The sequence below is a fragment of the Diospyros lotus genome, chromosome 13 (genome assembly GCF_014633365.1).
Source record: "Diospyros lotus cultivar Yz01 chromosome 13, ASM1463336v1, whole genome shotgun sequence".
In the NCBI taxonomy this organism is placed as follows: domain Eukaryota; kingdom Viridiplantae; phylum Streptophyta; class Magnoliopsida; order Ericales; family Ebenaceae; genus Diospyros; species Diospyros lotus.
The window spans coordinates 33,033,107-33,060,355 of record NC_068350.1 but is presented as its reverse complement, the minus strand read 5'-3'; the positions used below and the strand labels follow the sequence as shown (position 1 = coordinate 33,060,355).

General features: G+C 39.3%; 1 protein-coding gene across 9 annotated transcripts in view; it reads left to right on the top strand.

Annotated features, from left to right (window-relative positions):
• Positions 1–27,249, top strand: part of LOC127788530 (transcription factor MYB60-like) — a 32,666-nt gene extending 5,417 nt beyond the window's left edge. For 2 of the 9 annotated variants that reach the window (XM_052316933.1, XM_052316937.1), the window contains 3 exons: positions 3,116–3,278; positions 3,378–3,513; positions 21,618–22,082. In XM_052316933.1, coding sequence (XP_052172893.1) covers positions 3,116–3,278; positions 3,378–3,513; positions 21,618–21,619 — 301 coding nt within the window. In that variant the 3' untranslated portion in view covers positions 21,620–22,082. Of the gene's footprint in view, positions 1–3,115; positions 3,279–3,377; positions 3,514–18,398; positions 18,950–21,617; positions 22,083–25,467; positions 25,728–25,781; positions 25,839–25,924; positions 26,124–26,276; positions 26,407–26,526 lie in introns of those variants that run through there. The other 7 variants (XM_052316930.1, XM_052316928.1, XM_052316929.1 and 4 more) reach the window with 7 other exon arrangements.

Here is a 27,249-nt window from a genome sequence, read left to right as displayed (position 1 = left end):
TTCCTTATCCAATTGGTTGATCCCCTTGTCAAACTTCTTTTCCCATCCCTGAGGCTTCTGGCCAAACTCCTCATGATGTCTGCCTTCAGCTGAGAATGCAACATTCTTTTGCTGCAATTGCGACCTCGTTTGTTTCATGTATGTACTGCCTCCTATGACCTCATGAGCAAGACGTCCCCCTGAAAATGCAACATTCTTCTGTTGTGATTGAGACTCCAATGGTCTTGTGCGTGCACTACTCCCCATGGCAGACTTCTCATGAGCAAGATAAGCCGAAGGCCAATAAACAGGAGCTTTGTACATCCTTAATCCAACACTTCCTTTCTATATCTGCTTCACAACAGTCACCTCTGAATTGATCCAAGAGGTGGCAAATTGTAGGCGTTGTTATGCTTTGAAGTCGATCCTATTTCAGGACCGGAATAAATTGCACGTAACAACAACTTTGATTGGCCTTCAAGAGTTGCCTAAGGCCACCGAATATCTTGTCTCACTTGGTGCAATAATACCTAATACTTGTTAGAATCACCATCGGAAAACGGCAGCCTACTCGCCTCCAAAAGTTAGATGAAAATTTTGATCACTGGTCCGTTACAGTCACGAGGATAGCCTCGCTCTGTGACTCCTTCCGATTTAGACCGTGAGGTGATCAGAAATCACCAGATCCTGCTTCTCCCTTCAATTCCAAATAATAATTACCGAAATTATTGGCCAATGGTCACTCACCTGTTGCGCCTTCCAAGTTTGGACTGAGGGTGCTTGCTTGCTTGGAGATTAACCACATCAAAAGTGACAGTCTAGGATTGATTGGAATTCGCCTGATTAGATCACCGACGAATTTCGCCTTTTGAACACCGTCGAATCTGCCACAGGACCACCTTCGTAAATCACCTTTAGCCTCAGTTATCAGTCAACACTCAACCTTAGTGCGTCAAAATCAATCACTCATCTCCTGTACGTGAGTCAAATTCCGAATCTATACTACCTCAAATTGCTCGGGAATTCAAGCGCTCAGCTTGATTCGTTCCTGAAAGTCGGCTTGGTCAATGGTTAGGACTGTCAATTCCATTGAATTCACCGGACCACTTGAATTGCCTCAAGCCCCACTGCCTCAATCGCGTAACTCCTTGAGAATTGGTTGGATGTTGCTTCTCTCCTAGATCACTGACAATCGCGGCCTATATCGTCGGAATTGCTTCACCTTTCCCCTTCGAATCGACTCACCATATTTCATCATTGAGAGTCCTACGTTGGAAATTAACCGCATCCAGAAGTGGTAGCCCCGACCCGATCGGAATTCGTCTGGCTAGTTCATTGTCGAAATCCGCCTTACTGCAATCGCCAAGGGAAATCACTCACCTCACAATAGTCGCCTTTAAGTCTCCTCAATCTGGACTATAATAACTGAAATTGATTTCATCGGCCTTTAACTGGAATCAAAACCATAACCAAGGATTAACCGCTTTGATATCATTTGTCATGAACCTAGGGTTCATAATAGGTTTAAGAAGTAACTGAGGAGGAATTGAGGGAGTTAGATCTGAAGAAATGGAGGGAAATTAAGGAAGAACAGAACAGAGAGGAAGATTAGGAAGAATCGAGAGAAAGAGAGAGAAATTAAGAGAGAGATTAAAAGGGTTTGGAGGGAGATTGAGAGGATTCAAGAGAGGGAAATGAGAGCATTCAATTATCAATTCAAACATGATTCTTCCATCCTTAGCTAAGGCTTATATATATAGCCTAACAGCCTTTCACATGCACCCATGTGCAATGTAACAAACAACCCAACTGCTTATTAGCTAAAGACAAAGCCCTATAACAGAAAATACAAAAAGAAATGTAAATTCCTACTATTATATTTACTGATTTATCATTGGGAAATCCTTAGGGTAGAGATGTGTATAGGGCAGTCCCAATTGGAAGATTCTTGGGCGATTTTGCTTGTTTTGTGTCCAAGGAGGACACTGTTTAATTTTGTTAAATTGTATTGCTCTTTTTGAGCCTTATGGGTGGATGGGCCCGAATATTGTGTAAAAGAATTGTGGATTATGTTGTGCCTTGCTTCCGTTGTGTAAAACAATGAAGGGAATTTGAGAATGTGTCTCTTGAGTTTGCTTTTGTGTCCATTTTGACAAGACCACAGACTCTTATGCTAGCAGAACTTCCGGGTGTAATGTAAATCTCCTTGGACACAATAGATGGTTGCCTAGGCTGTGATAGTAGTGTGCTAAATCCCACATCAGTTTGTCAGAGAGGGAGTCTTGGGTATATTAGTCTGGGTTAGGAAGTAACTTTTTGAAGGTGGTTGCCTATTCTGTGATAGTATGGTATCAGAGTTTGTTAAAAAAAAAAAAGTGAGAAAATTTTGTGGCCATGATAGTATGGTATTAGAGCCGACTCGCTGGTCTGACAATGGTGGGGGCCATGCAATGGGGACACTTCGGGGGGGATGGCATGTGTTACTGTAGCGTGCCGAATCCCACGTTGGTCTGCCAAAGGGGGAGTTCTGGGTATATTAGTTTGGGATAGGCATCAACCTTCTGAAGGCAACCCCCCCCCCCCGGGTCGGGCAGACTTGACATGAGCAGGAGAATAAATCTGTGGGAATGGATAAACAAGTGTATAGGGACGCACACGTGTGGTATGGGGTTTGTTAGTTATGCCTATGACAATCATATCCACAATAAAAATACTAATTTTAAAAATTTAGATAAGATCCACTCAGTCATAATTACATCAAGTACCCATAAAAAATGCCAAAAGAATTAAGTATTCCCGATCTCCAACTTTTGATCAGAACTTATTTCAATTGACTATTCGCAATTGGCTGTGCCTTTTGATGTAGTTGACATGTAGAGTCATCACCAATTGGTTTGCCATGGATGAACATTACTTTCTTCAGTCTAATATCAATCTTGTATTCAATGTAAAACTTAAAGTTGGATTACTGAGATTGTTAGAGTCTATAATAGTATATTATAAAGATACTAAAGCACTTACAAATCTGATGGATCCTCTATCTACATTTTCTTTCCTAGAACTTATCTTGCTTTATCTAAATTTCAATTTTCTAGCTCACTGGCAAGATCTTGTGTATATGATATGATCCTATCAGGCAAGCTTCAGTGGCCTTAAATGTGTGGCAGCCAGAGGTGGTCCGGGGTAGGCATAAAGAAATAGTTGAGCAATGTCCTGTACCTGCTGACGTTCGAATACATGCACTTGAGAATGAATTTAGGCTCTGCAAGCAGCAAATTGTGGGTCTTCATAAAGCTTATGTTAGTAGAGTTTCTGACTACATCCCACTGGATTCAGTTGTTCTTTTTGGTGTTCAATTCTACAGAATATTTATAATGCTTGTATACATAATGTGCCAGAAAGAGGAGAGAAAAAGGCTTGATGCAGCCAAGGAGCAGTTGGCATCTGTTAAGTATCACCCCTTACGTGATCACAGATTTACTGTTGATGGGGTTGATGATAAAAGGAAGAGGTTGAAAAGGGAGCATGTCAAATGTAAGGCTTTGCTTCCAAAATTTGGTTATTCTTTTTAATAATTTATCTCCTTCCTTATATATATATATATAAATTGATTGTAAATTTCACTAGTCAGGATTAAAATTCGTTGTCTGATTTTCTTCCCTCCCTCTTCCATCTCTTTCATTCTATATGAGACATTGGAAGGGCTCCCACTCATGTATAGAATTATGTTGACAAAAACCAATAAGAACTTATTGAGTGGCCTGGTTGACCATCTAGGGAGGGAGTCCAACTCTTTTAGTAGGCTTAAGAATTTAGTTTTAAACCTATTTGGTGTCTCTTCTAACTGAATGTGCTTCAATTGATTCTCACCAAGTAACTTTGTAAGCCAAAGAATTACCAAATTCCAAGGTCGATTTCATACTAATTCCCAACTATGAATAATGTTAGTTAAAATACATGGCCATCTTAACTTCATATATTGATTCACCTAACATTGGCCCTTCTCCCTTTTGCATGGGCATCCTTAATTATTGTCTTCGTAAAGCTTGCTTGTTTGCTGAATTAAATCTCTAAACATATACTTCATTTAGAAAAATACTCTTTGTCAACTTATTTAGTAGCTTCTTTGTTATCTTCTTTAGTTTTTCAAGCGAAATTCAGTTTTAATTTTTATTTTTATGTGCCTTTTGTGTATAAGTTTGACTATTTCATCAAATTCATAAAATCATTTGTGAAAAAAGAAATATGAGCTCTTTTTTGTGTACAAGTCTGACTAGTTTATCAAAAGTTCATAAAAGCGTTTGTAAAAAAATAAATATGAGCTCCTTTGGTAAATCAACTTGTCATCACTACTTGCACTTTATCCTTACCAAGCTGGGGTTGGCGGCATGGCACGACATTTATAATGTCAATTAATTTTTGACAATCATGTTGACAATACAAATCCATGCAGAAGAACAATGTGGCAAAATTTTACACCAAATGCCCTTTTAGACACAACCCTCTAATGAGGGAATGATGCGATAAAGTTACAACACCATCTTCATATGGAAAAATTTCATGAGATCATGGTGAATGAAGATAATTGATATGGTCATATTTCATCATATAGTTGATATTGTGAAATTGATTAGTGCAACATGGAAATATGATAGTTAACAAATCAACTTGTAAAGGTGTTCCAAATGAAACCAAAATTATGTTTTCTAGAATTGTAGATAGAGTTAAAAACATATATTAAACGAACATGGGAGAGAGGGAAGAAGTGTGACGGGCCGCCTCCCGGAGCCCTCGTTGGATTCACCTTCAGCTTTAGTTTTGTCTTTTTTTGGAATGATGCAAAGCAAGAGAACGAGCCACAAGGCCTAGCAAGCATAACAACGAAAAATGGAAGACATGATACAACATGAATAAATTACTATAACCCCACCAAGGGTAAACCCACAAAGAATAGGGGAATCGAGCCTAACGAATCATGTCCACGGCATGCATTTAGGACTCATGAGCAAAAGAATATGCATGCATACATTCAAATCCCATTAAACTTTCACAAATAATATCGGACACTTAGGGCCACACAGCTCAACTCCCAGAGTTATACTCATGAGTACATACTACTCTGGAGGCTAGCTAGCTTCACCCAAGGTCATAGCCATGTCAAATGCCACAAGATCATTGGGGCTAGATAGGTCTACTCCAAGGGCTAGGTTTGCGAATACATACTACCCTTGACCTTGAGGCCAATCAGCTCCACCAATACCTTGGCTCACATACATATAATACATAATATATGAAAACATGCACATTTATTCCCCAAGAGGTGGAACAAAGATGAAAACACTTAAGACGCACATGCAAACCACACCAAATCCTTTGTATGATCTACACCCTAACAAGAAATACATCATCTCAATCATAGGTGGAATAGTAAACACCAAAAAGATTAATTAAACATAGTTTCAAAAAATTCCAGATTTTAGACTGAAATTAACAAGGATGTTTCGGGCTCAATTCATAACCAAAAATTTCAAGTCATATATCGAAATGAAGCCTCTGATGTCTAGTTTACAGAGAAACAAACGGTTTACAAATTGGATATAACCATAGAGAGCTATACCCCAAAAACCAAAGCAAAGCAGATTGTGTGCTATAATAAATTTTGGAATTTCTGGTAGAGTTTAACAAGGCTGCTACGGTTTCAAATCGAAGCCAAATAATTCAAGCCATATATCAAAACGAAGCCCATGAAGTTTAGTTTCGGATGCAAAAAGCTGATCTCAGTTTGGATATATGCACAGACAGTTATATGCAAAAGAACACAACAAGGTCAATTCTGAAAAATAGAGTTTCAACAACAACAATACCGAAGTGGAAAGAATAACTTTCTGAAATGAAAGAAAAATTAAGGATCTTGCAACCAAACAACAAGAAAGAGATAGGAATTTGCATTTGAAAGGAAAAGAGGAAAGATAACTCACAAGAATACATAGAAGATGGAAAAACTTGCTATGGAAAGGGAACTCACAACAAACTTGCATCATATGAGAAATAAAAAGAGAGGAACTTGCCTTAAGTTGATTTAGACGGCTAACCCCAAGGAGCAAGCTTCTAGGACTGCAACTCTGACTTTCTCGAGCACCAAAACAAGGAGAAGAAGAAGAAGCAAGGAAGAAGAAGACAAGAGAAGAAGAATGGGAGAAGAGAAAGAAGAAGTGACTTACTTACTAAGGCTATATATATATATATACTCTCCACTTTCCCCACTTTGCCTTATATAATTGAAGAAATACCACACCTATCTCCTCTTTAATTCATTTAAACAAATACAAAACATATATATAATCTCACACACACAGCTGACAAGCTTTCAAAGCAAAGCCCACACATTTTGACTTTTCCTCAATCCTTGAATTTTGACTTCCAATCTAATTCATTTGACTTTTCCACTCACACACAATCATGCTTTGACTCTTCCACTTTCTTGCACTTTGTCTATTCCACAATTCTACTCAGTTCCTCATCCTGTGGCCTAAGACACAGGTAGTCATGTTGGCAGCTAATTGCTTAAGGATTTTGTGGCACTCCAACCCCTTGAGTTCTATGGAGGCGTTGATGTTTTAATAGCAAAGAATTGGATATTATCTATGGAGAAGCAATTGCCTTTTATGGGTTGTGACAATCTCTAGAGTGTACGATTAACGTCTCTCTTGTTGAGAGGTGACGCAGAGCGATGGTGGGAGATTGTTAGGTAGCGGTATGCTAATAGGGAACCTACATGGGCGGAGTTTCAAGAGGCCTATAGTGAGCATTTCTTTCCTGAGTGGGTTCGAGAACAAAAGATTTATGAGTTCATAGAGCTAGCACAGGGGAACATGACGGTGGCACAATACGAGTCCGAGTTCATCTCTTTAGCTCAATTTGCTCCTGACATGATATCCACAGAGGCTAAGAAAGCAACCAAATTTTAGCCGGGCTTAAGTCTAGAGATCCGAGATGCATTGGCAGGTGCACGGATCATAGATTACCCTATTGTGGTATAGAGAACCTATGCCATTGAGCAGAATAGAAATGAAATGAGAAGGGGTCAGGATAGCCAGAAAAGAGCTAGTTCATCGCGTGGTCCCAGTGGCGATAGGAAGAGGAGGTGGGGATCTAGTCCAGCTAGACATTCTGCGGGATCGATAGTATGTAGTTCCTGTGAGAGGTAGCATAGGGGTCCTCGTCGTCCGACCATAGGGGCATGTTATCTATGTGCCTAGGTGGGACATATACCGAGGGACTGTCCTTAGCGCCAGGGGGCGGTAGTTGCCTAGGATGTGATATGTTACAGGTGCGGCATGAGAGGACACATAGCTAGCAATTGCCCACAACCACCTCAGTTCAGGGATTAGAGGTCGGGAGGCCAAGGTCAAAGGATTATTCAGAGATAAGGAGGGCCCAGGATGCAAGGGGCAACTCCTCAGGTGACAGCACCGTCGACCCAGAGGCCTATCGCTATAGATCGAACTCACGTGCAGGGCTGGGTATTTGCCCTGACAGTCGCTGATGCTGAGAGGAGCAATGAGACTGTTCAAGGTATACTCTCTTTATATGTTGTGGATGTATGTGTGCTTTTAGATACGGGCTCCACGCATTCATTTATTGCACCACATGTTTTGTGCCATGTCCCTATCCCCGGTATTGCATTACCATACTATTTGTTGGTGTCTACATCTGGGGATGTGGTGTTGGTGAGTAGCGATGTACTCCGAGATTGTGAGATTAGGGTGCGTGACAAAGATTTTTTGGGTGATCTAGTAGTGTTGGACATTTAGGATTTTGACTTGATTCTCATCATGGATTGGTTATTCCGCCATTATGCTAAAGTGGATTGTCGTAAGAAGATAGTTTATCTTGAGCCTCCACAGCAACTAGTGATTGTGTATAGTGGTGTTAAACTGATGAGTTCGACCCCAATGATTTCAATAATGAAGGCTGAACAATTGATGCGACACGGATGTGAGGCGTACATGGCCTTTGTAACTTCTAGTGTGGGTAGTAAGGTAAAGTTATCTGAAATTCTTGTGGTGTGTGAATTTCCAGACGTGTTTCCAAATGAGTTGCCAAGACTACCGCCTCTAAGGGAAGTTGAATTCACTGTTAATTTGGTGTTGGGCACCCAACTTATTTCAAAAGCTCCCTATAGATTGACCCCAAATGAGTTGAAGGAATTAAAGGCCCAATTGTAGGAACTAATTGATAAAGGGTTCATTCGACCTAGTGCGTCTCTGTGAGGTGCTCCGGTGCTATTTGTGCGGAACATAGTTATCAAAGGCGCGCCTAGGCGCGAGGCGCCTTAAGGCGCCAGTTTGGCGCCTCGCCTTGGCCAAGGCGAGGCGGTTTTGGCGAGGCCCTCGCCTTGCGCGCCTAGGCGCTGGGGCGTGAGGCACGCCTAGGCGTGCCTCATGAAACTGAGGTTTTCTACTTAAATCTTGCAGCCCAATCGCGCTTGCCTCTCCTCCCGACTGCATCCAGCCGCGCTTGCCTCTCCTCTCCAGCTCGCTGCTCGCTCCTCCCGACTATAGCATCTACCGTGCTTGCCTCTCCTCCCAACTCGCTGCTCGCTGGCCCTCGCTGCTCGCTGGCCCTCCCTGCTCGCTCGCCCTCGCCCGATCTTCCATTCTTCCTCTTCCTCTCTAGCCCTAGCCGCGCGGCCGCGCCTGCCTCCTCTCTTCCTCTTCTCTCCAGCTCGCCCTCGCCCGATCTTCTTCTTCCTCTCCTCTCCAGCTGCGACCCCCTCCTCTCTTTCTCTCCAGCCCCAGCCCGATCCTCCTCTTCCTCTCTGCCGCGCCTGCCTCCTCTCTTCCTCTCCTCTCCAGCTCGCTGCTTGCTCGATCTTCCTCTCCAGTCTCCAGCCGCACCCTTTCTTCTATTCTCCTCTACTGAGTCTGCCCACGCCACGGTCTTCTCCTCTCTTCCTCGCCTCTTCTCATCTGCTCTTGAGCTCTTCAAGTTGAAGCTGCTAAGGGCCTAAAGCTGCCGCCGCCGCTGCCCACATCTTCTCCTATATTCATAATTTCATATTGTAAGTTCTTTAGTTGTATTTTATTTGTTTATTTCTTGCATTTTTGCTTAATTTATTTTGCTGGCAGCTGGTTGCTGAAATTTGCTTTTAAGTCTTTATAATTTATTTCTATAATTAGGAGAATTTTGATGAAATTGGAACTGTGTTGCAACAGCCCAATAAATGTCGTCAACCACTTCCAAAACGGACCCGGCATGGAATTATTTTGAAGCTGATCCTAATGATAGAAATACCACCACATGTAAATTTTGTCGTAAAGTAACAAAATGTCCTTCATCTTGTGGGCGAAACAACATCTTGTGGGCGGTTTTAGGAATACTAAAGCTTGTCCAAAATGTCCTTCATCAGTAAAAGAAGAGATTGGAGAGTACATGCAAAAGAAGAAAAATAACAGGGATGAGCGAAATATAGCATCGTTAGATGATGATATTCAATTTGGTGAAGGGTATGATGATGATGATGATGAGCCGCTGCCTCAAAGTAGAAAAAGACCCAATGTATCTACCGGAAGTGGAAGCGGTACTGGTAGTATTGGTAGTGTTAAAGGGCCAACACAAAAAGGTCCACTTGATGTTTTTCTTAAAGACCCAGAAGTTAATGTGTTGAAAAGCAAGGGCAAAGGAAAGCAAACAAGGTTGGGTGAGCATGATTTTGCAAAAAAAGAGTTAAGAGCTCGAGTTTGTAGAAGCTTTGCACGATGGATGTATGATGCAGGCATTCCATTCAATGCAGTGACATATGACAGTTTTAAAGTATTTATAGAAGCAGTTGGTCAGTATGGTCCGGGTGTGAAGCCGCCTAGTTACCATGAAGTCAGGGTTCCTCTTCTCAAACAAGAGGTGGAAGCCACTCGTGAAATGATGAAAGATCATGAAGAGGCGTGGGCCAAATATGGATGTTCCATTTTGTCAGATGGCTGGAAAGACAAGAGGGAAAGGACATTGATTAACTTTTTAGTCAATTCTCCTAAAGGAAGTATGTTCTTGGAGTCTGTTGATGGTTCTAGCTATTCAAAGACTGGGGAAAAGATGTTTCAATTATTAAGTAAATGTGTGGAAAAGATTGGAGTAAGAAATGTGGTGCAAGTGGTCACCGATAGTGCTTCAAACAATGTTTTAGCAGGTATGAAATTCATTTTTGTAATTTGTATTATGTTTATAAATAGAACAATTTGAATATTCATTAGATATTTATTATTTACTAATATCTTGTTAATTTCACTCTAAATAATAACAGGAAGATTTTTGGAGGCAAAATATCCTACGTTGTTTTGGACACCATGTGCAGCGCACTGTTTGGATTTAATGTTGGAAGATATTTTCAAGTTGCCTAATATGAAGAAGACATTTGAGAGAGCTGTTATGGTGAATAGCTATATCTATACTCGTTCGGGTCTAGTAAACATGCTTAGAAGGTTTACTGACAAGAAAGAGTTGTTGAGGCCTGCAAAAACAGGGTTTGCAACTGCCTTTATCACTTTGGGCAGGATGCATAGTCTGAAAAGCAACCTTAGAAGGATGTTTACCTCCGAGGAGTGGATGACAAGCAAGTGGGTAAAAGAAGCGGGGGCTAAAAAGGTTGTAGAAGTGATTTTGATGCCTTCATTTTGGAACAATGTTGTATTTGCTTTAAAGGTGGCTGGTCCATTGGTGCGTGTATTGCGCTTAGTGGATGGTGAGAAGAAGCCTGCTATGGGATACATATATGAGGCCATGGATAGGGCCAAAGAAGCGATTGCTAACTCTTTTAATGGGGATGAAAAGAAGTATGCACCCATTTTTCAGATTATTGATAATCAATGGGATGTTCAACTTCATCGCCCCTTGCACGCAGCTGGTTGGTACTTGAACCCAGAATATTTCTACAAGGCTGAACATATAGATACAGAGATCATGAATGGCTTATATGAATACATTAGAAAGTTAAATCCAGATATAAAGGTTCAAGACCAAATTGATGCTGAGCTTTCGATGTATAACAATGCAGATGGGTTCTTTGGAAACTATATGGCTATTAGAAAGAGAGCTGAGAAATCACCAGGTACATATATATATTACATTATATATATAATCATTCTAGATAATAGATAATAACTAACCCATGAATTTTATTGGACAGCTGAATGGTGGGCTTCATATGGAATGTCAACACCCACGTTGCAAAAATTTGCAATTAAAATTCTTAGCTTGACTTGTAGTTCATCTGGGTGTGAACGTAATTGGAGTGTGTTTGAAAATGTAAGTGCATTGTACATATACACTTACAATTTTTATTAGTAGTTGGTTTGTTTCATGTAACTTATTCTTAGTATGTTTTTGCATAAATTGTTGCAGCTTCGTACTAAACGGAGAAACAGGCTTGATCAATTTCGTTTAAACGACTTGGTGTTTGTGAAATACAATAGAGCATTGAGGCGTCGATATCAAATGCGTGATACCATTGACCCTATCATATTGACCGACATTGATGAAAGCAATGAATGGTTGACTGGAAAACTTGATGAGGAGAATGATAAAGATGATGAAACTGTTTTTCCAGATGACATTGGGGATGGGTTGACATGGAGTAATGTTGCTGCGGCTGCAGGAGTTGGAGAGCCTAGTTATCAATTTAGAACTAAACAAACTCGATCACAATTGGGATCAACTTCGGCTTCGACTTCAAAGCGGCGAGTAACTCAAGAGATTGAAGAGGAGGAAAGTGAGGCAGGGACCGAAGATGATGAAGACTTGGAAGAGGGAGAAGAATTGAGAGATGAAGAAGAAGATGAAGGGGTGATTGAAGGGGATGATGAAGATATTGACCTTGATGTTGATGATCTCCTTGATGATGATTGATTAAAAAACTTTTTTATATTGATTGTGGACTTGTAATGTTTATGTGTTTGTTTAGAACTTTGCATTATAATTGGTACTTGGTAAAGTTTAAGACTTTAAGTTTGAACTTTGATGATGTTTCTAGTTTAGAATTTGCATGATGAATGAATTAACTTTGATGTTGTTAGTTTATAGAATTTGAAGATAATGAATCATGAATGATATGAATGTGTTATTATTGATAATTTGATAGTTGTTTATGATTTTACAAGATTTTGAGTTTTTTTTCCTAAAAGGTGCGCCTCGCGCCTCAGGCTCCAGGACCTTTTGCGCCTCGCGCCTTTCAGAACTATGGTGCGGAAGAAGGATGGATCCATGCAGCTATGTATTGATTACCGCCAGTTGAATCAAGTGACAGTGAAGAACAAATATCCATTGCCACGGGTAGATGACCTATTAGACCAGTTTCGTGGAGCGTCTGTATTTTCTAATATTGATTTAAAGTTTGGTTATCACCAAGTGCGTGTTAGAGAAGAAGATGTGCAGAAGACAGCCTTTAGGACCTGCAATGGACATTACGAGTTTATAGTTATGCCATTTGCATTAACTAATGCTTCAGCTGTTTCTATGGATCTAATGAACATGGTGTTCAAGGAGTACTTGGTCAGCTGTGTAATTGTCTTCATAGATGATATCTTGGTTTATTCCTTGAGTACGGAGAACCATGAGGAGCATCTTAGAGCTGTCTTGTAGAGACTCGGGGAGGAGCAGTTGTATGCCAAACTCAGTAAGTGTGATTTTTGGTAGTCACAAGTGGGATTTTTGGGACGTGGTCTTAGGGGAGGGTATCTCTATTGACCTAGAAAAGATTAAGGTAGTGGTAGATTGGCCTAGGCCCACGACAGTGATAGAGATTCACAGTTTCCTTGGGTTAGCTAGATACTACCGGTGTTTTATTGAGGGGTTTGCTTGTTTGTCTTCTCCATTGACGAAATTGACTCGAAAGGGAGCGAAATTTGAATGGAACGAGGCTTGTGAGAAATGTTTCCAAGAATTGAAGCAAAGGCTGACTACCACCGTAGTGTTAACTATTCCTAAAAGTAGGGAGAAATTCACCATGTATAGTGATGCATCTTATTTGGGGTTAGGATGTGTTTTGGTGCAGGATGGTCGTGTAATTGCTTATGCTTCCCGACAATTGAAAAAGCATGAAATGAACTACCTAACACATGATTTTGAATTGGCGGCCATGGTATTTGCGTTGAAGATTTGGAAACATTATCTATATGGTGAGAAGGTGAAAGTCTATATAGATCACAAGAGTTTAAAATCTCTTCTCTCAGAAAGAATTGAACATGAGACAGTGGCGGTGGATTGAATTGTTCAAGGACTATGACTGTGATATCATGTATCATCCAAGGAAGGACAATGTGGTAGTAGATGCCTTGAGTCGACGGGGAGCTTCTATTGCAGCTATGATGGTACATGAGTGGCAATTGTTGGAACAGTTGAGTAGCTTATCCATTTCGCCTTCCGAAGGGAGACCTATTATGTTTTGTGGCCACATGATGGTACATTCTGATTTGGTTGAATGGATTCGGGTGACTCAACCTGTAACATCCCCCATTGAGCGATAGGAAGGACCGGAACAACTTACCCTGATAGGTCTACGCGAACTTTCCAGAGGGTCACCCATTCTTGAGCTTCCCCAGCTCAAGTATGCTTAACCCGGGAATTCTTTGCATACATTCAGCCCAAAATGTATTTAGCTGGTGTTGTTTCATTCCTTACTTATTTTCGATATATACTACCATTCTTTGGATTATTGGGGTATTACATTCTCCCCCCCTTGAGCACATAACGTTCTCGTCAGGCAACCTTACAATTGGTCATAGACCTTCTCCCCTTTGAGGGCTGCCATCCTAGAAGCCTGCTAGGAGCTGCTCCTTGCTCAGGCTCTTGCGCCCCGACGCCACAATCCGTCCTCATCGGACCGCCTTCTCCAAGGGTTGGCTCTGATACCACCTGTAACATCCCGCATTGAGCGATAGGAAGGAGCAGAACAACTTACCCTGATGAGTCTACGCGAACTTCTCAGGGGGTCACCCATCTTTGAGCTTTCCCAGCTCAAGCACGTTTAACCCGGGAGTTCTTTACCTACATTCAGCCCAAAAGATATCCAATTAGTGGTGTTTCCTTCCTTATTTATCCTCGATATATACTACCATTCTCTGGGCTCTTGGGGTATTACACAACCTACTGATGAGAAATTAGTTGTGATCTTGTCTAATATGGAAAAATTTGATGCCTTGGGATTTGGTCAAAGGGACAATGGATTATTACTATATCAGGGTTGGATTTGTGTGCCTGAGGGTGAAGAAATAAGACGGGAAATCTTGACAGAAGCTCATAAAACTCGCTATACTATCCACCCAGGCACGACCAAAATGTATTAGAATTTGCGGCGCCAGTTTTGGTGGGATAGACTGAAAAGGGATGTGGCTAAATTGTGTCCCAATGTATAGTGTGCCAACAAATAAAAGCATAACATTAGAAGCCCGCTGGACTGTTACAATTGTTACTAGTCTCGGAATGGAAATGGGATCACATTTCTATGGATTTTGTTACGAACTTGCCTAGGACTCAGAAGGGATACGATGCGATATGAGTGATAGTGGATTGACTGACGAAGTCAGCCCATTTCTTACCAGTTAAGAAGACCTTTTCCTTGAGTCGTCTAGCTAAATTGTATATTGAGGAGATTGTGGGGCTACATGGAGTCCCAATTAATATTGTGTCAGATAGAGACAGTAGATTCACTTCTCATTTTTGGGGACCCTTGCATGAGGCATTGGGGACCCAGTTAAGATTCAGTACCGCATCCCATCCACAGACGGAGGGTCAAACTGAGCGGACCATACAAAACTTGGAGCATTTGTTGAGAGACTATGTGCTTGACTTTCATGGGGATTGGGATGACCACTTGCCATTGGTATAATTTACATACAATAGTAGTTTTCACTCCAGCATTGGGATACTGCCTTATGAGGCATTATATGATAGGCTGTGTAAGTCACCTATTGGTTGGGAGGAGGCTGGATACAAAGTGTTACTACGGCCTGAGGTGATAGAACAAACCATCGAGAAGATTCGTCTTATCAGGGCTTGGATGAGAGCGGCCCAAGACCGTTTGAAAAGTTATGCTGACAGACAGTGCTGTGCTTTGGAATTTGATGTTGGAAATCATGCATGGCTAACGATTATGCCTATGAAGGGTGTGCGGAGATTTGGAGTTTCAGGGAAACTCAGCCCGCGATATGTTGGGCCCTTCGAGATTTTGGAGCGGGTAGGGTCTTTAGCCTACCGTTTGGCTTTGCCGCCATAGTTGGCAGGTGAGCACGATATTTTTCATGTATCAATGTTGCGCAAGTATGTGCCAGATCCTTAGCACATTATTGATTACCATACTCTTGAGATTCATGAAGATGCAACATATGAGGAGTTTCCCATAGATATCCTAGACCGAAAGGAAAAAGTACTAAGGAATCGGTTTATTCCATATGTGAAAGTTCAATGGCAGCAATATGGCCCTGAGGAGGCCACATGGGAGCTTGAGGACGACATGAAGCGTTCATTCCCTCAGTTGTTTGCATAATTATGTACGAATTTGGAAGACCAAATTCTTTTAGGGGGGGGAGAAATTGTAATGACTCGTTAGTGGGTCTAGATTATTTTGGTATTATTTTGATGTGTGTTATGTTTCGATATTATATGATCTAGATGTTTGAGCCATTTAATGCGTTGTGGAAAATTCAAGATGAATGAGATTTATGTGTGTGGGGCAGTTAAGGAAAATTGTTGAAAATTTTGATATGAAGAAGAATTGTGGAATAGACAAAGTGCAAAAATGTAGAAGAGTCAAAGCATGATTGTGTGTGAGTGAAAAAGTCTAATGAATTAGATTGGAAGAGTCAAAATTCAAGGATTGAGGAAACGCCAAAATGTGTGGGCTTTGCCTTGAAAGCTTGTCGGCTGTGTGTATGAGATTATATATATGTTTTATATTTGTTTAAATGAATTAACGAGGGGATATGTGTGGCATTTCTTCAATTATATAAGGGCAAAGTGGGAAAAGTGGAGAGTATATATATATAGCCTTAGTAAGTCTCCACTTCTTCTTTCTCTTCTCCAGTTCTTCTTCTCTTGTCTTCTTCTTCCTTGCTTCTTCTTCTTCTCCTTGTTTTGGTGCTCAAGAAAGTTGGAGTTGTGGTCCTAGAAGTTTGCTCATTGGGGTTAGCCATCTAAAATCGGCTCAAGGCAAGTTTCTCTCTTTTTATTTCTCATATGATGCAAGTTTGTTGTAAGTTCCATTTCCATGGCAAGTTTTTCCATTTTCTTTGTATTCTTGTGAGTTTTCTTTCCTATTTTCTTTTCAAATGCAAATTCCTATCTCTTTCTTGTTGTTTGGTTGCAAGATCCTTAGGTGGTGTTCTCTTTGTGTTTCATTTTTCAGTTTTGAGTTTTGAATTCATTTTGAGTTTTGTGTTTTGAATATTTGTTTTGAGATTTTTGAAAACGCATTCTCTTGGTCATTCTGAGAAACTGTTTCTCAAAACTAAAAATTAAAAATATGGTTACTTTGAAATTTTGAAAAAAATTATTTTATGATATTTTACTCATTAAATTTAATTATTATTTAAATTAAAATAGTTTAATGCTAATAAATTATTAAATTTTAATTATTATTTAAATTTTAATAATTTAATATACAAAACCATTAGTTAAGATAGACAACATGACTCAACATCCTTAGATGTTTTCGTTTTACTTCAACAATAAACCCCATAGAAATTCATTTTTCTCTTCTCATTTATCTAGGTAGCCAAACAAGAAGCACAGAGTTGAAAACAAACATAAATCACCTATGTGCGCGTCTGTGTTGGGAGGAACCTCTAAAACAATCACCCAACAGCCAACAATTAAACAAACAGAGGAAGGGACGAACGGATCTGGCTAAAGAAGGCGGTGGCTGAGGACGAACAGCGACCGTCGGAGGGGCTGATCTCAGGCATTGGTGGCTGGAGGAGAACCGACAACGATGATCGGAAGAGCTGATCTTGGTCAACGATGGTGTTCTCTGTGGAAGAGGAGAAGAATGAAGAGAATACATAAGAGAGAGAGAGAGAAGAGAATACAGAACTTTGAAAGGCAGAGGTAGAAAGTGGACTGAAAGGTAGAGGCAGAAAGTGGACTGAAAGGCAGAGGCGGCGTTTTCCGTGTTTTGGTTTGCACCGTGTTTTTAGCTGAAAACGGCCAAAACGTGTTTTTGGCGTTTTCAGTTTTGTGTGTTAATTTTTTTTGGTGTTTTGGAAAATGTATTTTTGAAAATGGGTAAGTAAACACGTTTTGAGTGTTTTGAAAAGCTGAAAACAGAAAACAGCCCGAAAATAATAAAGAGAACAAGCCCTTAATTTTTCTTTCGTTTCAGAAAGTTATTCTTTCCACTTCGGTATTACTGTTGCTGAAACTCTGTTTTTTGGAATTGACCTTGCTGTGTTCTTTTGCATATAACTTTATGTGCATATATCCAAACTAAGATCCACTTTTTGTATCCGAAACTAGACTTCATGGGCTTCGTTTTGATATATGGCTCGAATTATTTGGCTTCTATTTGAAACCATAGCGGCCTTGTTAAACTCTGCCAGAAATTTCGAAATTTACTGTAGCACACAATCTGCCTTTCTTCGGTTTTTGGGATATGACTCTCTATGGTTATATCCGATTTGTAAATCGTTTGTTTCTCTGTAAACTAGATATCATAGGCTTCGTTTCGATATATGACTTGAAATTTTTGGTTATGAATTACACCCGAAACAGCCTCGTTACTTTCGGTCTAAAATCTGGAATTTTTTGAAACTAAGTTTAATTAATCTTTTTGGTGTTGTCTATTCCACCTATGATTGAGATGATGTATTTCTTGTTAGGGTGTAGATCATACAAAGGATTTGGTGTGGTTTGCATGTGCATCTTAAGTGTTTTTATCTTTGTTCCACCTCTTGGGGAATAAATGTGCATGTTTTCATATATTATGTATTATATGTATGTGAGCCAAGGTATTGGGTGGAACTGATTGGCCTCAAGGGTAGTATGTATTCGCTAACCTAACCCTTGTAGTGGACCTATCTGCCCCAATGACCTCGTGGGATTTGATATGGCTATGACCTTGAGTGAAACTGACTGGCTTCCAGAGTAGTATGTACTCATGAGTATAATCCTGGGAGTTGAGCTATCTGGCCCCAAGTGTCCGTTATTATTTGTGAAAGTTTAACAGGATTTGAATGTATGCATGCATATTCTTTTGCTCATGGGTCCTGAGTGCAGGTCGTGGACATGATTCGTTGGGCTCAATTCCCTTATTCTCTGTGGGTTTACCCTTGGTGGGGTTGTAGTAATTTATTCATGTTGTATCATATCTTCCATTTTTCGTTGTTATGCTTGTTGGGGCTTGTGGCTCATTCTCTTGCTTTGCATCATTCCAGGAAAAGGCAAAGCTAAAGCTGAAGGTGAGTCTAATGGTAGCTTTGGAGGTGGTCCGTCACAGTTAAAGAATAACTTTCTGAAATGAAAGAAAAATTAAGGATCTTGCAAACAAACAACAAGAAAGAGATAGGAATTTGCGTTGGAAAGGAAAATAGGAAAGAAAACTCACAAGAATACAAAGAAGATGGAAAAACTTGCCATGGAAAGGGAACTTACTACAAACTTGCATCATATGAGAAATAAAAAGAGAGAAACTTGTCTTAAGCTGATTTTAGATGTCTAACCCCAACGAGCAAGCTTCTAGGACCACAACTCCAACTTTTTTGAGCACAAAAACAAGGAGAAGAAGAAGAAGCAAGGAAGAAGATGAGAAGAGAAGAAGAATGGGAGAAGAGAAAGAAGAAGTGGTGACTTACTAAGGCTATATATATATACTCTCCACTTTCTTCACTTTGCCCTTATATAATTGAAGAAATGCCACACATATCCCCTCTTTAATTCATTTAAACAAATATAAAACATATATATAATCTCACACACCCCCGACGAGCTTTCAAAACAAAGTCCACACATTTTGACTTTTCCTCAATCTTTGAATTTTGACTCTTCCAATCTAATTCATTAGACTTTTCCGCTCACACACAATCATGCTTTGACTCTTCCACTTTTTTGCACTTTGTCTATTTCACAATTCTTCTTCATATCAAAATTTTCAACAATTTTCCTTTAACTTCCCCACCCACATAAATCTCATTCATCTTGAATTTTCCACAACACATTAAATGGATCATATAATATCGAAACATAATGCACATCAAAATAATACCAAAATAATCTAGACCCACTAACAGGTCGTTACAAGGAGAGAATCTCATCTTGTGCATATTTATATTACATGGTATGATAAGGTAGTTTTAAGTATATCATAATATAATTAAAGAAAGTCCTTTGAGGGGAGGGGCTTCGAGTTCAATCTGACTTGCTGTAATGTGCTCGGTTTTTCCTTGAAACCTGAGTGGCTCTGCTAGTTAGACCTTGGCTATTTCCTAAAGTTTGGGTGAATTCCCCTCCTATTTGAATTGTCTTCATGTTAAGAATTCGTAAAGCATTGGATAAATAAATGGCAAGCTAGTCTGACCTCCATGTCTGCTTCCATTTTGTGCTTTAGTCATATGTGGCAATTGGATCTAGAGGTGGTGTATTCATACGATTTCCAAATCCAAGGATGATAGAGCATTGTTATTAATTTAGCTTTTTTTTTTTTTTTAATTTGCTAGGGCGAGGTATTTATTTCATAAATATTGTATATTAAGCATGAGAATGGTGTAAAGTCAGTAGCATAAGGTAGGAACTGTTAAGTGCATTTTGCAGCATAAGTCAATTTGAACATGTTTGTTTGATCTATGTCTAAGCACAGATATTATCTACTCCCTTTGGTAATTATGCATTTGACATAGGAAACCTGTTTAAAATAGTCCATCTAATAAAAATTCCGACTCTCTATTTGTTGCACTTGCGTGCTTTTCTCTCTTGAAGAGAAAGAATACACTTTCCTACTCTATTGACAAAGAGTGTGTACATTCACAAAATTGAAAGTACAGGAGCTTCTAGGGCCAATTTAAAGTAAAGGGGGTGTCCATTTGGTGGGTTTCCTCTTGGAATTTGTTCCATGTATTTGGGTTTTGCTTGCTTCCTTCATTTACAATTTTGCCTCTAAAGGTATAGAACTTGGAATCTAAGTCCTTAGGTTGACTGGCACTTAGTTGGGAGACCATGATTTATACTTATTCTCTAGTTCTGTATTTGCAAGCATTCATAAATTTTGACATTTATTTATTTATTTTACTTTTGGGTAAGCTCCAAATGTAAGAAGCTTGTAGCAAATGAGGTAGAAGAAACCACAGTAAACTTAGTGCAAAACACTTAGGCATGACATCAAATATAATGACCTTACATAAGATATGGCCATGCATAGTGATGGTTGGAGAGTTAAAATTCATGTAGCTGACCCCACCTAGTGGGATTAAAGCTTGTGACTGTTGTATTTTTTGGTAAACTCAATGGTTGTGTGTAATTGAAAATAGACCTTGCATTCTTAGGGTTGAGTTGAGTCGTAATGATATTCTCTTATTACTTGTTCTGTTCAGTCACTCTTTTTTTGACACTTGCAGTGTCGTGGTAAAAACTGAGCTTTAGCATGGAAAATATATTTGATTTTCAAAATACTGTTATGTGAAATAAAATGTCAAATAGGACTTAAATTTCTACTGTAGATTATGTGAAAATTGTAAATCCAGTAATTTATGTTGGATTAGACACTCTTAAATTTGCTCCAACCTGATTTCTGTACATTGTATTTATGATCTAATAATTATTTCCGTAGTTCTGTTCTTATAGAACAATTATTCAATACCAACATATTATAAGGCTGAAATAATAAGAATAAATCAAAAGAACAGGAATAGAACAATTCATTAAGATTTAAAGTTTGTTTCTCTGTGTGTTTCTTTCTTGTTTCGGTAGTTGGGTTCTTTTAGCGTGTGCATGCTTACTTGCTAACAAAGACCATGAGTTGTTACTGGGTGCATCATTGTTTTCATACAACTTATAATTATATCAATGTTCTTTAGAGATAAACCACTCAGCTTTTGCTGATACTTTGCATACTAATACAGTTGCTTAGGATGTGTTTGATAAAAAACAACTTATATCAGTGTTCTTTACAGATAAACCCACTTAGCAGGTGCTGATACTCTGCATGCTAAAAAAGTTAATTAGGGTATGTGTTTGAATAATAGTTTCAGATTGTAAGAGATGTGAAGATAGAAGTCAAAACTTGTAGTGGACTATCAGATTTTGAGATGTGAGAAGATAGAAGTCAAATTCATAGTGGTACTGGTAGTGGAAAGAGAAAATAGGGGAGAGTTAAAAGGTTGATCTTGTAACTGTATGTACATGGATGGATTGTTAGGTGTAGAGGATATGGCTATAGATACAGATGACTGGAGTTCTAGAATTATGTAGCCAGCTTGTGATTGTTGTTTACCATTGTCATAATTAGGCTTCTGAAAGAAAATTGTTATTCTGTCTGTTTTGAAGTTGAATAAATCGTTAACATTTGTCTAACCACTGAATACCATTAACATCTGATTGACTGAGTTCCTTGCTGGTATATATCTGTGTACTTGATCAATTCCTTTCCATCTTGTGACCATCAGAAGAACTTCTGGATGCATGCTATGAGGAAGCTATAGCCCTTCAATGGTATTGTCGAGTCAGTGATGAGATCCAATGATCTCAGGGAGTTGTTTGATCATTACCTCAAGCGGAGCACCTGATGAGCTTCTGGCTGAAGCCTACGTTCATTCCTCGGGCATTAGACTTTCTGCTTTTGGCTAGACAGTTTAAGCGGTTGAGGATGAAGTTGTTGGGATCAGCAGGAGATCAACATGATTGTTGTGTTGTTGTGGTCAGAGAAGATTGATTCCATTGGTAAGCCAAATGCTTGTAGTTGTCACTAGCCTGTGATGTAGAGAACCTATGTAGTGTAAAACATTGCCTTCTGGAACATTCCGTTTGAAGGGCTTGTCTAATGGTTGCTGCACTGCAGTTCCATATGAAACTTGAAACGGTATGGATGCTCTGCTAAAAATATCATAATAATGAGCTAATGGAGTATCAAATGAATGTTGCAAACTTGCAATAGGAGGAGGCAATGTTACTCCTTAAGAACATTTTGATGAAAGCTCTTAGCTTGATATTAAATGACTCAGATTCTGGCAATCAAGGGTGCCTCACTGAAATTAATGACCATAGGCAGCTGAGCTGAATGATGCTCTGTCGATCATTGATCATGAAAAAGTACTTCCGGGTAAAGATAGATGACCTATTTGGTCAATTACAAGGGGTGAGCTTTGTCTCTAAAAATTGGCCTATGCAACCCCTGGTCGCTGCGAATATAGGCTAATCAGCCTCCTTAGACACCGATCCGATTAACCAGTCGTCATCGGGGCCTAGGCGGCACCTAAGCCGATTTCTCTCTCTCGTCGTCGCTGCCAATCACCTCTTTAAAAAGTTCTCTTGTCATCGCCAATCATCTCTCTTGACTCCTAATTTCTCGATTTCCTTTGGCCGTCATTGCTGGTCATCTTTCTTGGCCCCAATTTCCTGATTTTCCATGGCCCATTAGCTGTTGCCACCAATTGTCTCTCTCGTTATTGGTTATTTTTTCTCTGCGCTAGCTATCACCCAGTTATTTATATATAAACAATATATATAAATTTTTGATTTATATATATATATGAGTTGAGGTTTTATTTATTTTTTTTAACTTTGATTTATTTGAAAATAACATGAAATTATATTAAAAACTTAAAAAAAAAAAGAGTAATCCTTTTAGGTCTCATCCTAGGTGCTAGTTTGGTGCCCAATTAATGCTTAGCACGTTTTAGAACATTGTTTGAAATTTGGGTGCAAAGATTATCATTAGATTTAGGTATGGACATTACAAGTGAGTTTAGATCATATTGGAATAAGTTTATTATTGCGTTTATTGATGATGTGCATGGTTAATCACTTTTCAAGGAATTTAAGTGTCCCTTTTGTTACTATGTTTGGGGGGAGAATTAGTAAACTAATGGAAAAGTGATTTCAAGGCTATGTTTAGAATTTTTCTGATTTGTAGTGGAGGAGGAGTTGTACTTAATTTAATGCTTTATTTTTGAACTACTTGTATTTGATTTGTAGTCTTGAAATATATATTGTACTCATGATAGAAATGGAAAAGATAGGGTTTCTATGATAGATTTGACTTTTTAGGATAAAGTGTTAATGAATATTTTAATTGATGAACTTTGGCTTAGTTATTCAATCAATTGGTTCTTATAGCCTAAATTGAGCTTTTAATTCTATAAAAAACTTGAAATCTTAGTAAATAATTGTCATTTTTCATAATTATCATTTGACAGTTTAATCAGATAAACTATAATATTGTGAGTGCATATTCACCTTTTTAAAATGTAGGGTTTTTTTTATAGCAACTGAAATCTCTATTACATTTGAATCCTAACAATCTATTTAGCATGAGAAAACACAATTAAAAGCCATACCCAAAAAAAAAATGAAAACACCCAGTTTTATCTCCTAGTTTTCTACACGTTCTAATATTGTTTTGAAAAGAGTAGTAAAAAGGGAGCTCCTACAATAGCAAGACTCCTTAGGGATGGAAAATCCATCCTATCTATAAAAGCAAGACCCCTTAGGGGTACTGGTGTAGGGGCTCATGCCTTTAATTGGTTGGCATGACCATTGAAAAGTCGGTTGCACAACAAAAACCCATAACCTCTCTCTCTCTCTCTGTAATCTTTGAAAGGCACCTTAGGGATGGAAAATCCTTCCCCACCTAGCTAGACCAACTGCATGCCCTGTTTGAGTAGGTTGCACAGCTTTTAAGCCTCGTTGGGTGCTTTGGCAAGCACTTGAATCACGAGTTACATGTCTTAATCTTACTAAACCAGAATAATTTTAAAGATTTCTTTTACTAATGACCACAATGTTCAAGTTTGAAGAACTACAGGTAGAGATGGGGTTTAATATCTATAGGTGAATTATTATATGACATCTAAAATGTTTAGATGGAGAACAAAAGGTAAATATGAAGATTTATAAATTGGGCACTTTTCATAAATATAAAATGATAAGTTCTTCAAAGAAGTTCGTTATAATAATAACATTTTATCTTAAGAGTATAGTTTTTATTTTTATTCTTGGGTACTATTAGTATTAATGGTTTTGTTCTATGTATAACAATAACAACCATATCCGGTGGGAGCAAAGGGAAGCCACGGCGGAGCAGAAGCAGCATTGTACCCCTTGTTATGCATTAAAGGGTCTTCTGTCTGTGAGTGAGGTTTGGACGACTTCTCTTGGGCCTCATGGATGATTGTAATGGGCTGGGGCTGGGGTTGGGGTTGGGGTTGGGGTCATTGCTTAGTGTTTATTAATAATCCCATTACATAAAATTGACTAACAACATGTGTTACGTCATTTCATTAAAAAGTTATCCCGATTGAAAATATGCCATTACTCGGCCACGAATTTGTTCTCGGGCTGTGGGGCCCAGCTTCGCAGGTCAACAAGCTGAGGCTTGGTTGTGTGTTTCTTTCTTTCACTTTCTTTGTGGGGGGGAGGGGTGTTCGTCTTAATCAATGATCAATGAGCAATGAGCAATGAGCCAGCCTTTTAATGTGGGTATAGCGACAGCTGCAAAATTAGCTCAAGCTCTGTAACAGTTAAGTTGAAGTAAATTATTAATACCAGGTATCATGATGATTTGTGCCTTTGTTTGAGTTTAATGGGCATTGAGTTGAGAGAAGGCGACCTTCCCTGTTGAAAAATCACTCCCTTGCCTGCCATGTGCCCTTCAACTGCTGCTACGCACGCCATAGGCCCAGCCCTCCCCCACACGCGTTTAAGATCACAATTTTTAGTTCAAGACTCCTATAGCTCAAATGGGAGTTTTAGTGGTTTAAATGACGATTCTGTCTCTGTTATTTATTGGGTATAGTGTGATGCCATTCCATTGATTCGGGAGGGCAAAGTGGTCGTTTCAAATACTCAAACCTCTTATTTGGGTTCATTTTCTCAGGTTAGAGGGATTGATTGAGCAATTTTGTGAGCTGTATTTATTTTTTTTATGGGTGTAAATTTGGGTCTTTAGTAGGTATTTGAACCGTTGTGATTGACTTTACCGTTAAGCAAAAAGTTAATTGTGGGCTCTATATATTAATGGAGGCCCCTACCACACTTGCTCACCACAAATTAAAATAATATTTTATAAGTATCAATGTGCCCAAAATATAAGTTGTTATTTATTATTATTACTATTTCCATACGATTCCCTGATTGTAAGGCACTATCCAAATGCTTAATGACAAGTCAGTTTAGCTCAAATTTAGCTATTCTCGAAAGAACCAATGAATCTATCTAGAGGTTAACAAAAGAAAAATATTATTGGTACCTCTGGATTACACCTTAAGTCACACAAAATATATAAAATGATAAAAATACCCCTCATGTAATGCGATGAGATATATGACTAAAATACCCTTTATCTAAGATGATGAGATGAAGTAAGGCGGCGAGATACGAGGGGTATTTTTGTCATTTGTGTGCATATGTATAGCTCAAGGTGTAACCCTTGATGTGCCAATAGCATGGTCCAAAAGAAAATGAAATCAATGCCTTAGCTTTGGTGATGAAGCTGTTGTGCCCCGTGACCTCCAGTGGGAAGAACGCAGAAAGAGCTGAACTTTTTCCTCCTTAATTTGGTTGTCCCATTCACTAGAGTCTATATATATATATGTGTGTGTGTGTGTGTGTGTAAAAGATTGTGTAAAGGGCAGCAGCCTCAGCCTTGTAGATCAACAACTGTGTGAAGAGTACTCTCAATATATATATATATGTATATATATATATATACACGCACACACACAGAAAACTAACATCAGCTCATGCTACCATTTAGGATATATATTCATCCAAGGCCAGCTGAAAGAGAGTGAATCAACAAAGAAGAAAGAAGAAGAAAGCCATGGGAAGACCTCCATGCTGTGACAAAGTTAGAATCAAGAAAGGTCCATGGACCCCTGAAGAAGACATCATCTTGGTCTCCTATATCCAAGAACATGGCCCTGGCAATTGGAGATCAGTCCCCACAAACACCGGTAGCTATCTACGACTACATCCCTGAAGTTTCTCAATTTATTTTTGTTAGGGGTAACTCTGATGATACCGCTTGCTGCACATCACACACACGCAGTTTTTAATAATGATCGTTAGAAGTTGTTGATTTTTCCATCTCTTTGTGCTTGCAAAAGGGTTGTTAAGGTGCAGCAAAAGTTGCAGACTTAGGTGGACGAATTATCTCAGGCCCGGGATCAAGCGAGGCAACTTCACCCCCAATGAAGAAGGGATGATAGTGCACTTGCAGGCCCTACTGGGTAACAAGTAATTCTGCAACACCAGTTTAATTTGTACAACCTAGTCATATATAGGAATTTCTTTGTTTGGTTCATGCACTTCGTTTCTTAATTTGTCAAAAAATTAGGGTTTCAAACTTGGGTGCAGGTGGGCTGCCATAGCTTCCTACCTCCCACAAAGAACAGACAACGACATCAAGAACTACTGGAACACCCACTTGAAGAAGAAGATCAAGAAATTTCAGTCAGCTTCGGATCCCCGAATGGCATCAGAATCTTCCTCTATCTGCCAGCAGTTCGTATCAAAGAGCATCACCACGGACAAAGCGACTACTACTTCAGATGCTACTATCAACTTGAACCAGCTGGCCTCTTCATCCTACGCCTCGAGCACTGAAAACATATCGAGGCTTCTTCAAGATTGGATGAGAACTTCCCCAACGAAGAATAATGGTGCGTCATCGAATGCTCCAGTTGAAGAGAAGGCCGAGCAAGATGGCTGCAGCCGGTTGGGAGGAGTAGGAGGAGGAGGAGGAGGAGGAGGAGGCTCCAACAATGAAGAGTTTGAGTCTGTGCTTTCTTTTGATAATTTGAACAGCAGCAGCATGGGATGGGACAAGTCTTCTTGTGATTCTACTCTTAAAGACTGCCAATGTGCTGCCAATGAGAGGAAGCAAAGATCAGAGAACGATCAGCCATTCTTGTTTCTTGAGAATTGGCTCTTGGGGGAAAGCAGTGGTCAAGTGCAAGAAATTATGGAATTGCCTCATATATTTTGATCATCTTTTTCTGAGTGACTTCTACGTATTCTTGGGATTATCGTTGTTGCACGGTTTCTTATCGAGTTTTTACGTATTCTTAATTTGCTACA